This window comes from Pseudoliparis swirei, chromosome 9 (assembly GCF_029220125.1).
Source record: "Pseudoliparis swirei isolate HS2019 ecotype Mariana Trench chromosome 9, NWPU_hadal_v1, whole genome shotgun sequence".
Lineage (NCBI taxonomy): Eukaryota > Metazoa > Chordata > Actinopteri > Perciformes > Liparidae > Pseudoliparis > Pseudoliparis swirei.
The window spans coordinates 17,212,997-17,225,814 of record NC_079396.1 but is presented as its reverse complement, the minus strand read 5'-3'; the positions used below and the strand labels follow the sequence as shown (position 1 = coordinate 17,225,814).

Genomic DNA, 12,818 nt, shown 5'->3' with positions numbered 1-12,818 from the left:
TTTGCTTGAAAAATTATGATTAGAACGAATACCTTATACCAATAGACTTAATTAATAAACTAATCATTCTGCATTGACTAAATGCTTTGTGTACCTTTTTACCGTGGGATTTTACCACAGATTTCGTATTAAAAACAATACTTGTTGCTATATTTACCGTAGCTTGCGAACCCATAACAAAAACACTTCCTTTTTCCGAAATGTGAAACACAAACGTCCGAGGTGCATGTGAAGGCAGCAGAGAAGGATGCACGTCAACATCCCTATTGGCACTCATTCGTGTCCTTCACAACAAAAGTCCCCGCCCCCAGCCTCTTCAGAAGAAGCACTCAAGTCAAATTGTAGTTGTTGGCTCCACGTTGAAGCTCACAGCTCGGTCAGCATCTTTCACGGCGGGGTTTTCTCTGAGGACAACAAGACATTTAATATTTTTTTTTTACCCCACAACTTTATATGAGCTCACCATGACTTTCAGGAGGCTGAAGAAAGTGAACTCCAGCGGGCCAGAGAGTGGAACCGCATCTCAAGACAACGACATTTATTTCCCCTCGTCAAAGTCAGACAGTTGCAGGACTGTGGACTTACCGAGAAACTCATCGGACGTGTACAACTACAAGACTTTGGCGTACTCTGGAGGGACGCTGCCCAGAAACTTCAAAAAGGTATGAAGCTCATTGAACTGGTCCCTTCTGCTGCGTGCTCATTAATTGGCTCGAGGAGTCTGAAGTTATCAATTTAGTTAAAAGCTGCCCACTAAAAGTAACTTTTAAGATCTAGTTGTCATTTCGATCTTTTTAATATCAAGTTTTTCCACTCTGAAATAATCATAGTCGTATTGGCATCAAGTCCAGTTCTGGTTCCGGGTGGACGTTAGTGGACATAGATGAGATACAAGACGCACGCTGTATTGTGTAGAGTTGAGTGATTATTCCACCTGGCGGGAGGAGGAGGTGATTTGTCATGACGTGTCCACAGCACATGGGCTCTGTATTGCTTAATCTAAAAGTAAACATTTTACAATCTGTCTCCTGACATGTGTAGTGCTGTCAGTCTGGATTAGTCACTATGAAATATCTTGCCACGATTATCCTGGCCAGAAAAACTGCGATTCATTATCATCAACATGTCCTTAAAACTCTTAAACTGTCTCAAAAACATGGAATAACGTCACCTGACGTGTTTTCTTTGTTTTTTGTCATCCCTATTCTTGGTCTGAAAAGGTTTGGGAAGCTCTGCTGGTTCAGTGTATCTACTGAGGGCATCTTCTCTAAAGGTCATCAGTAGCCCATCCAGGGGCAAGTGTGGACCACCCAAACACTGGATCTGATTTATGATGGGTCAGGTGCTTCATGCGAGAAGAGATTAAAATGATGATTTGACATGAGCAACGACTTCAGGCTAATTCACAGACTAATGACATATATGGACATTCATATGATTATTGGATTATTTACATAGATATTTAACTATATATTTAAGATAAATGTGAATGTTCGTCTGGATTAGTGAAGCCGATTGAAGCATATTGGAGAATAAAGTGCTGGGACTGATATCCCCTCCTCCGATGGTCCAGAATGACACCAGTTTCAGCTGCTGTTGCATAAAACGGGCTTAAAGTTTGTATGGTTTGAGGGTCAACAGGCTAATTTTCCTGGTTATTGCGTCTCTCATAAAGCTTTATATAATTCTGTAACTTTACTTACTTTGGGGTTTTCTGGCATCCCAGTTAGAAACCAGTTTAGAACAGACAAGTGTGACAGTGTACAGTGAGGAGAGGCTCAGTTATCCACAAACCTACACACACACACACACACACACACACACACACACACACACACACACACACACAGTGTGTGCAGTGGCTGGAGGGAAGGGACACAACTGAGGCTACAACAGTGCATTGTGCACACACAGGCACACAGATCCTGCTCCAGCCACCCCCGTCGGCCTCTGAGGATATTTGGGAATAAATGCACTCATTGAGACGGGAGCGGGACAATTCTGTAAGTGTTGGGACATAAAGAAAGCAACATTTTACTGCGCAGAGAGACTGTAGCACAAAGCAGCCTTTCAGAGGGGCAGCATTTTAAAATTATTGAGTTGGAACAGAGGAGGATTGATTGTAAGTGAGTTAGTGGAGCCTTCTGGACAGATACCTTCCTTATTTATAGTCAGGTAAGGCACAGTCCTGACCTACTGTTGACTTGAGATTTCACTCAATGCACTCATTGTGCTAGTTATTTTAGCCCAGTGTGTCTTATTTGTTTCTTTAATAGGCTGGAATTTGTACAAACTGCTGTATATGATCGTAACTTTCACACAGGCCAACAGTTTTGGTTCCTGAAGGCAGCGGATGTTGCATGAAATTGAGGCTAAATTTAGATTCTCTTAAGAGGTTGTGTCTGTGTGACGTAAACAAACGGCAGCCAGTCACGCATTTCTAGTTTCACCTTTGATGTTTCCACACCGAGGTAATGGCTGAGTCGCTTCAAACCACCAACACAACAAACAGCGCACATGTGTAGCGTCAAGACTCGACGAACCGGTTGATGCACGCGTACGTGTACAAAAGGTGTGTCCTGGTACTTTCCCTCATCAGTAATCTTGCTTTAACGTCACGCAGGTGTTTGCCACGCTTCATGTCTTGTTTCGTTTTCTCCTCGCAGGGTGGCGGGCTGCAGAAGTGGAAACCCCTCACACTGACACCGGAACCACAAAGGTACAATCTCCTCCATCGCCCACTGACATTTACCTGTATACTCTGAGTCTATATTCTTCACTCTGATCTTTTCATCTGCAACCGAAGTGATCACAAGTAGGCATGGGACGATATAAATATTTCATGTCACATTTTTCTTGCTCCAAAACAATTATGTTGCTATTATCCCAATAAATCATCAGAATATGCTTAACATGTCTAAAACGATACTGAAACATACTGGAATCCCTTAAAATAAGATGTCGGTAAGACACATTTTTCTTTTTAGTGAAAAAACAGACATCTTATAAGGGAATCATAATTTACAAGCTCCACCTACATAAATAAAGGATACATACTTTTCTTTAATGGCTACATTGTGTGAGTCTATTCTTTCTTGCATGATCATTTCTGTAATATTGAATCAAGCTCTATTTTTCACTTCTCAAGTACATGATGGAGAGCTAGACCATCATAGAAATTCCCCATGATCAACTTATTTAGATTTTTTTTTCTTTTTCTTTTATTAAATCCTACATTGTCCCATTCCTCATTGTGAATGAGTGCCCTGATCTCAATGAAAGGCCTTTCATCCACACTGATGGCAGCCATTGTTATGCACGATATTCTTTGAGGGTCGTCATGAATTTTCATGTTTTGCTGCCCCGTCATGTGGGACGCTGTGTTGACGTCCGTCGGCCCAACAGACCGCTGTACTGTACGTTTAGCTGTGACGTCTGGATGCTGCCGGACACAGACGAAGTCCTGTGCAGCCAGAAGAGATGTCTCGTAATGCAATTTAGATATGGAAGAGAGGAGTCCAGAGATGGACAAAAACGTCTTGTTGACCTCCTTTCATTTTGGCCTTACGTTATGTACAAACATGCATTTTCGTAAATAAGTCTTTCAATATTCTCCTTACCATGAGCCAAAAAAATAAGATTATTGGATGTCTCAGTAAAAAAAGAAGTTGTGAAAGCTGAAGTGTGAAACATTTTAAATAAAATTCTCTGTCCTGTTCCAGAAAGGTGGTGGTCCTGGAAAAAAATGAAGAGGAGTCGTTTGGTTTCGAGATCCAGGTAAGAGGATTAATGGCGATGTATCCCAGAGGAGGGATTTTGTAGCCTCTTGAGTGCCATTTAACAGGATTTCTCTGATCTGCCACATCTCTGTGATGCTGAAACGTGTGTACATCTTATCCTGTAAATCTCTTAATCCCAGCATTTGCTGGCTCTGGTGGGGGGTGAAAGGTCACGCATCAGTCCAACAACTATGTTAGTGTTAGTCCCATTTCTGGAGAGAAGAGGAGATGTTTTCTTTTCTCCCAGTGTCAATATTTGTAAGCAGTGTGGTTTGCTCACACGCTTCTCATACCTGCTGTCACCCTCTCAGCTTCACTCGTTTAACCTCGATATCTCCGTTGCCTTGAAGCGACGCAACCTCACAAGGCCTCTGCTATGCAGACTCCTCTCTGTAAATAGCTCTCTGAAATGGTTCAATATTTACAAGGCGTGTTTAATTTTCTGTGCGTGGAGAGCTGTATCGAGGAAAAGACGTATTGTTCTATTTACGGTTTCGACGGAGGTTCCCACCCTTCCTGCCCGCCTGTGGCCGGGAGGAAGTGAGATCACAAGTGCCAGTATGACGTCCAGAAGAAAGAGAGAGAGAGCTGAGTTTGAATCTTGTGTTTCCTGGTAGTGTTATTCCCGGAGTGCCTGTTATGTTAACGACCATGTGGAGTTTCGGATCCAGCATGCAAATTAAATTTTTGTGTTCAAACGATATTTGTGTAGTTTTGTTTATCTTTCAGGCAGCTGAGAGGAAAATCATCATTGCAAATGTTCCATAAAAGACACTCATCCAAGTCTGATCCATATTTTAATACAAGAGCACTTGAGTGTAGCAGATGGAAACGACCAAGCTTGTTTGTTGAAGGACTAGAACCCAACAACTTCAGTCTCGTATTGACCGGCTGATGGTCGTGTGAGAAGGGGAAGTCTATTTGTGTGCTGACCTTCTGCAGAGATAATGTCATCTGAAAAAGGGAAGAGCTGAAAATGCATGTGGAAGTAACACCAAAAAAAAATAGGTTCCCAAGACAACAAAGTATTAGATGCATAATAACAAAGGTGATATTTTGTTGGCTTACAACAATGTTCTTTGTTTATGTGGCCTAACGTTGTTATGTGTTTTATTGTCCCCCTTCCAAACTGGATGCACAGAGTGAACATTGTACTAAAAAGACTAGCTCGGTCTGCAGAGGCCTCGAACATAATTTTCGCTGAACATTTGTCATTTGTGCAGCTTTGGAGTACATTTCATCACAGAATAGAGGCTTCCAAATCAAACTGCATTCAGAAGGCCTTAATTGACAGGAGGAACAATTACTGTGACTTTCAATGCTCATGTAAACATGCCAGAACTTTTTTAAAGATGTGAACCTGTTCTTTAATGTTGAAAAAGCCGATCAGCAGCTTCTGTCCAATCAGACAAGAGAACACAAGTTGCATGTTCAGCGATATGATCGTCTTTCCTGTGCTGTCCGTCACGCTTCCTCCGCTCGTCATTCAGTGGTTCATCAGTCTAGTGTTGTGTATGGCCACGTTATTTCAAGAGTGTTAACATCAATCCCACTGTGTGATACTGACCTATACATCAAGTAGAAAGAAGTGGTCTTTGAGACGTTTTCAGAGCGATTGTTGTGTCTCTTTCAGACTTACGGGCTGCACCATCAAGACCAGAACTCGGTGGAGATGTGCACGTTTGTGTGCAAGGTGCACGATGACAGCCCGGCCCAGAAAGCAGGACTTAAAGTTGGTGAGTTTACGTTTGTATTTCTCCTTTTTAGATGGAATACTTATTTTAGGCCTGGGCAAACGCTGATAATAGAGATGAGGGGAAATGAGCGCGTCAGGAGCAAAACGTTGTGTTCAGCTCGTCCTCTTGCGTGTCGGTGAGCTGATACTTGTGTACCGTGCGTCAACAAAAGCACTCGTGTGTTTCAGGCCAGCTGTTTGGGGAAGTACACATTGATGGAGTAGCGGAGATGCCAGTTTTAAAGGAAGTGTTATTTTCATTGGTAAACATGAATTGTTTCCTTGTGTGACTCTTCTAAAAGTAGAAATATTTACAAGTAAATATTTGTGAAAGTGAGATGAGAAGAAGAAGCTCTGTGCCTGAGTTTGTGCTAAAGAGAACTGCAGCTGCTTGCGCTGCAGGAATGAGTCCACAAATCTGCAAATGAGTTTTCATGTGGGCCCTTTCAGTTCTCCTTTCTCAAAGGTAGAATTGTCTTTTGTTCAATTTGAACATTTTGTTCTACGATACAAAATATGTCAGTAGATATCCCATTTGGGAATTTTAAGTGTTTGTGTCTCAAAAAGACGGTTTCTAAACGCGGCTATGTGAGACTACTAAAGTCCATCACCTGAACACAAGTTCGTCTTTAGCTTTAGTGATAGTGACGGGAAGTCATGTGACTGGTGTAGTTTGTTTATAACATTAGCTTTTTACTTCTGGTGATTCTATTTACACTTACAAAAACCTAAAAGTGGAGTTAATTTGTGAAGATTATCTTGCTGAGGTATCATATCCACGTTTGTTTGCCAGAACTCTTTTCTACAATAATCCAAATCCAATAAACAAACATCCCTTTGGCTTTCTGTCGAGGGAACCAGAGAAACGCTGATGGCCTACAGAAATATGTCACCCCTGCTGCTCTCCATTGCCTCTGGTTTCTAAAACTCTTAACCGCTCCGCCACAAGCTGTCCGCTCTCAACATTATCGTTTACGTCAGTGTGTCAAAAAAGGAGGAAGGTGATCCTCCGCCTCCTTCCTTTTCTATCCAACCTGCATATGTCACTTCAGTTTCGCTTCCTACATTCCTCACATGCTTGCTCTATTGTTCCCTGTGTCTCCTGCGAACACAGCGATGATCGCATGAAGTGGACTAGGCGGTGGTTTTTGAAAGAGTAAAATAGCCTTTGTGCTGCACCCTCATAAAGGAATCTGTCACGCATGAGAGTTCACACCACATCTAAGAAGTCTCATGTGGAATGATAAACGTCTCTAGATAAAGAAAACAAAATGTGGCCTCAACACATCGAAATCAGCTTCAGTTCATTAACGACGGCACGCGGCTTCCACATTTGCGTAGCACATGTGTCGAGGTTTCATTTGGAATCAAACAATCCTCAGTTGGCTGCATCTTGCAGTGATTCAAGCCAAATTATATTGAAGTGTATCCTGAAGGCTGCTGGTTAACAGACTGTGTGTGTGTGTGTGTGTGTGTGTTTGTGTGTGTGTGTGTTCTCAGGGGATACCATCGCGAGTGTGAACGAGGCCACCGTGGATGGATTTAGGCACAAGGATATTGTTCAGCTAATCCGGGCGTCCGGCAACACACTCAGGTACACAATGTTGACGTGATCATTGTTATCATGTTTTAATGCTTTCATTGGTTTTAATTAAGTCATGAACATGTTCCATTTATTCTAGGGCTGAAATAATGATTTGATTTCAAAGCTAGTTGGAAGCAATTTGGTAATTGTAAAAATAGAGAGCCTGGTGTCTAAAAAAACAACAGAAACCCATGAGTAAAAGGCGGGCGACGTTCTAGATATTGGTATATCGATCCTGTTATATCAATGTCCTGTTTGAATTAATTTTTTTGAGTTAAAAAAAGAGATGTCATCCATAGCTTAAGTATCCTAAACATCGCCGCTGTGTGGGGTTTAATCTGTACCACACTCTCTACCTCATCCTCCTCCTTTGCTCGCAAAAGATTAAAGGACAATTAGTGACTATAGTGAGACCTCAGGAGCTGCTGCTGAAACCATGAGGTGAACCGCGTCAGAGTGGCACAGATTATATAGACTGACATCATCAAATTACATTCACAACTGGGGTCTTTATGAACTGTTAAAGTGAAAACAAGCTCTATAAATTGGTCACCCACTCAAGTAATTCAAAGGATTTGTTTCGCTGAACTGTCTTTGAGTGGAAATTGTATATGTTCCTTATCCTTCCCCCTCTCGTAAACTGTTTGACACCAGACTCATTCCCTTTATGAAAAGAGCCTTTAAAATGTTCTCAGCTACTTTCTACCCTTGTTGTTTTAATAAGTGCATCCTGTTACTCATAATAACTCTATTGCCTTCTGGTGTTGTGCTTAAAGGCTGGAGACGGTTTACAGTGACTCGATCCGAAAAGCGGAGCTGGAAGCCCGGCTGCAGTTTCTTAAGGTGAGGTTTTTTTACTGTCGCGGCAGCAGTTTTTCACTATGTCAGCAATGAGTCGGTCCGTTTGTGTATGTCCACCACACACACAGAAACACACGCACACACACGCACACACACACACACACTATGTTACATGCTAGATATAGACACCCCACCCCCCATCCACACCTGTCTCTCCTACAGCGCCACCTGTTGCATCAGCAGTTCACTGATGTCTGCAGACATTCTTAAATTCATGGCTGTTAAAAAGCTGCCAGTTTTGCCCCAGAGATTACAGCAGCTGTCCCTCTCTAATCCACGAGTGTGTGTGTGTGAGAGCTGCAACACAGCCGCTCTCTGAGATACTAATCCAACGTTTTAAAGATTAACCTGCTGCTCAACACGCAGGAACAAAATGTATTCCTCACTTAGTGACGCTATCCGTGTTATTGAAAGGGAGGGCTGCATTTTAGCATGTTAAATTAGCATTCAACTTTTTAGTTTTTCGAGTAAAGCTGTAGCCTGCACTTCCTGGGAGTGTATTTGTCCGTACAGTTTCGGTTTCAAACTTTGGCCAATGCACCTGCAGTGTCGACGCGGATCATTTAGATTTTGTTGTTGTTGTTACTTTTAGAAGTTTGTTGAAACGTCTGTTATACTTGAGCTGGAAACTGAGACATGACCCATTATAGATTTTAATTATCTTATACAAACCTTTTGTGGCATCATTTTTAACTGGACACAAGTTACTTCATGGTGAAAGTCATTTTTCACGAGTTGTTCGTGAGCCCGTTTCTTAATCATTTAACATATCTCTGACTTCCTTTTTGTAGCAAACTCTTCACGAGAAATGGGACGAATATCGGTCGTTGATGATGCAGGAGCAGAGGCTTGTTCATGGTAGGTTTTATGCGTCTTGTGTCCAGATTTAGAAATCCTGCAATCATCCATTTTAAATGACAAGATAACAAACATTACCATGTTCTCAAACTAAGAAATCCCTTGTACTCGTCCCTGTTTGAATAGTTCCCTCAATGCCTTTGTGTTCATGGGTATGGCAATAAAGATGTGTCCACCATCCTAACTGCCCGTCTCTCCTGTAGGCATAGTGCTCAGTGATGCTGCGGTCTACGAGTCCCTGGAGTCGGCAGGGTTGTACGGCAGCCTCGGCACTCCCAGCCCCGCCACTCCCAGAGCTCTCCACTGCACCGGCAGCACCAGCAGCAGCGCCAGCTTCCTCAGCACGGCCACCGAGGACGACCCTCTCTACCAGACCTGCCTGTACCCGGCGGACCGCAGCGGGGACTCGGCCGGCGACAAAAAGAAAGAGCAGCCCAAACCTCCGCAGAAGCAGCAACGCCTCCGACCGGCCAGCGAGCTCTTCACGACAGCCAAGACGCAGCTGACCCGCAGCGCCAGCACTCGCAGCTACATGAGGGAATCTTCATTGCCGTCGTCCACCTCGGGGGAGAAGCAGGGAGGATTCAACTCGCTGCAGAGGAAGCCCAAACAGAAAAGCTTCCGTAGGCGCCTCCTCAAGTTCATCCCGGGCTTGAACCGGCCGCTGGAGGAGGAGGAGAGCAAACTGTGAGCAGCAAACGGAGCTGTTCACCTAAACTTTACAGACCCGAAGACTTTAAGCACCACTGACTGTCGAACTACATTTCCAAAGAAAAAAGTGCAAGCAGCTCCAAAGAGTGACGAGACCAAAGTGTATGGCTCTACAGTTGCACTCTCCACGTTTGACCAATGATCATGTGGATACGTTCTGAAGCCCTCAATGTTTCACAGCTGTAAATAACTTTTGTTTCCGTTGTTCTTTAAGTTATTTATTTATTTTAACATGTTAATGTACAGAATTAAGGATTTCTTTTTTACTTTTTACTGCATGCACTGACTTTTATTTTGACAGCTGAGTAAATGACCCTTTACGATTTGATTGTGCAACACGACATTTAGTAAGAGACAACTTTGATATCTATGTTAGATGATAATTATTGATCCTGATTAGTTTTTTCCGTCTTAAGTCAAGGTTTCTAAAAAATAAATTATGTCATTTTCTGATTTTACTCTCTTTATTTTGTGCAGAACTTCAAAGAAAAGCTATTTTATTTTACAAGCCACGACTGTTTGTGGTAATTGTAGCTGCCAAACTTAAATTAGCACTCAGACCTCGAGTGTACACACAATCTGTTTGTACTTTTCTCCAGTAGAGATGTGTCCTACTCCATGTGATACTTTGAAACATAGAAAGTCTTCAAGGTTTCACAAATATTTCTCGGTTTAAAAATGTTAGCGCTCGAGTTCTGGAGGTGAACGTCTGGTCGCAGATGGTTTGAGGCTTTTTATGGTGCGAGGTATCCAGAAGGGAGGCTGTTGTTTTGGCTATCACACAGTTTATTGTTGGGATGATAGTGAGGAATGTGCAGAGAAAGGCATGACCCAAAATTCCAAACGCAATCGCTTTCCTTCAGCCCCTGCAAACGAATGCTGATTCCTGCTCTTCCACACTCTCATATTCCCGTGTGTGTGTGTGTGTGTGTTGGGCGGGGGTTGGTTTGAGCCTTTTCATTGCTGGCTTCCAGCTGACCCGTGAGGTCATGGTGGTCACTCTCGCCAGCGTTGATCACTTTTGTCCTCTGCCGCTCATTCACAGATGCGCCAAGAGTGTTGACGATGGTGAGCGATGGTATGTGGCCATGTGTTAGAGCCGAGGCCGCCGACTGTTGTGGGGACATTAATGAGAAGCAGGGAGGGGGTGACACAAGGGATTGTTATGCAAGCTTGCTGGTGCTTGAAACATGGGTTTAGAGCGAATGAGCAGAATGCATAACGAGGAGCTAATTATTCCAGATGATGGTACACTAAAAACAATGTGTGAAAGGGCCGTTTAACAGAGACGATGCCTAAACAAGGAGGGTGCTCAGCAATGAAACCAGTAGGCGGTTAACATAGGGGGATGGCTTGATAATAATACGGTTTAAAATGTTTGCATGTTGCCCTACTGCTAAAATGCCACTGTTGACAAGAGTGAACAGCAGATGGAGGTCAGTTTCTGCTTCCTGAGCAGATTTTCCCCACTATTCCAAGTACGATTACTTAAGATCTTAAATGGGTCTTATTGTCACCAGAATGTTTAAAAATGTGAGAGGCTGACTCAGTTTCAATCCATTATTTTTGACAAAAAGGTGTGTTCTCAAATCAAAACAATCAACCAAAAGACATCCTGGTGTCTAAAAGAAAAATACTGCAATCAATGATATATATGACCAACAATGTACAACCGTCAAATGTTTGTAATTTTTGCTTGTGCGCAATTAATTTTCTGTTGCTCAACTAATTGATTTACAAAACTGAAAATATATTTTCTCGTTCTTGTCGAGGAGCCATAATGCAGGATAAAAAAAACTAACGAAGGTCCGGTCCTGTTTCCGCCAGTCAGTGGTATGAAATGAGAAGCTTCGAGAAGAGGAAGCAGAAAGGCCTGCAGGACATCGTTAAACCTCTGTGGTGAAACGGCTCAGACCAGAGGGCTCTCTCAAACATAGCGTGCGTCACAGTTTCTGATGGGCCGTTAGTGCCTCTGGTCAAATTTATGGATCAGTACAGATGTTGTTGTTGGTTAAATATAAGGAAGCGGTTTGGTGGTTGTGCTGAACTCTTGCAGCATCTATAAACACGGGCACAGAAAAGACACCAGACAAAACCACCAATGCTATTTCCACGCAATAAATAATTTGGTTTGAAGCAGAAATATTACTGAAAAAGTAGTGGTGTCGTAATGCGTGGGAGGCCTGTGTGGCACTTTGGAGTCAGTTGCGTCTGCTAGTGACATAGGAGACAGAGTGGGCTGTCAAGGTCCAGGATGTGGGCGACAAATGTGACGGAAATCCATCATAAAGATAAGAGAATACAACGGTAAAATAAAAGACAGCATGCAGCGCATGTGATTATCTCCATGCTCGTCTGTCACTGTGTGTGTTTAACAAAGAGGGAGAACCAGTAATGTGCAATAAAATGAGAAAGCATGACACCAGACGAGACACCTGCCTCGCAAGGCAACAGGTGAGGATTAACAACGTGTTGGGTCAAAATGTCCAAATAAAAAATATCCTTTACTTCTAAAAATGTCTACAAAAGAGTGAGTTTAGCACCAACAAGAGGGAACAAAAACTGCCCAGGGGGATTTGAGTGAATGTTTACACGCTTCATAATCTGAGATAAAGATTCTGCATTTTGTTTCTCAGCAGCAGTGAGCTCATACGTTCACTCATATTGTCTCATTGACACTGCTGCTCATAATTTCCCCCGAGCAGCTTGTTAAGGATTTCTTAGTTATAGTCAGAACCTCTTTATTTAATAGCTGGACAGCTTTCTATTTTATCAACCACCCCATTTACAGTCCATAAAAAGCTTTTATTATGAGCGATGACGTCAAATATGAAGTATGTTCTTCCAAAGCCTTTTGGTTATTGTTTGTGGAAGGTTTTGTTCTGCGTTCATTTATTTTTGGTGGTTGAACGCGGGAAAGAATTGGCGAAAAAGGTGATATATTAAAATATTTCCATTCACAGTTTAAAATCTGATGGTAGTTGTGTGGTTTGTTTGCAACAGTTGCCAGGTGATATCAATGCAATCCGATCAAACAAACACCCACAAAACACATAAGATGAGTATTTGAGTGTAACTGAGGAGGCTTTTAAAGTGTCCAAAACTCCAGTAACACTGAACAATAAACACATTTCACAACAGGTTGCCTCCTGGTTATGACAAAACATCAGTATGCAACAGGAACGGTCTGATTCTGCATCCTGAATTGCATCATGGGAATTGTAGGATAGTGTTTTGAAATGAAATTCAGGGTATATCAGACTCTTATGCGTCATTGGACTAGTATTTG

The 12,818-nt window shown here is 42.5% G+C and overlaps 1 protein-coding gene across 1 annotated transcript; it reads left to right on the top strand.

The window, feature by feature from the left end:
- Nucleotides 1-339: 339 nt before the first annotated feature.
- tamalin (trafficking regulator and scaffold protein tamalin) lies at nucleotides 340-9,982 on the top strand. Its single transcript, XM_056423976.1, has 8 exons — nucleotides 340-662; nucleotides 2,667-2,719; nucleotides 3,723-3,777; nucleotides 5,413-5,515; nucleotides 7,015-7,108; nucleotides 7,876-7,942; nucleotides 8,752-8,818; nucleotides 9,022-9,982. Exons 1-8 carry the CDS (start codon nucleotides 465-467, stop codon nucleotides 9,507-9,509), a joined length of 1,125 nt encoding a protein of 374 aa, XP_056279951.1. The 5' UTR covers nucleotides 340-464; the 3' UTR covers nucleotides 9,510-9,982.
- Nucleotides 9,983-12,818: the final 2,836 nt, after the last annotated feature.

Coding starts and splice junctions, on each gene's coding strand:
- tamalin (XM_056423976.1), top strand. CDS start 465: ATGACTTTCAGGAGGCTGAAGAAAGTGAACTCCAGCGGGCCAGAGAGT. Junction 7,943..8,751: donor CCCGGCTGCAGTTTCTTAAG/GTGAGGTTTTTT, acceptor TCCTTTTTGTAG/CAAACTCTTCACGAGAAATG. Junction 8,819..9,021: donor GGAGCAGAGGCTTGTTCATG/GTAGGTTTTATG, acceptor TCTCTCCTGTAG/GCATAGTGCTCAGTGATGCT.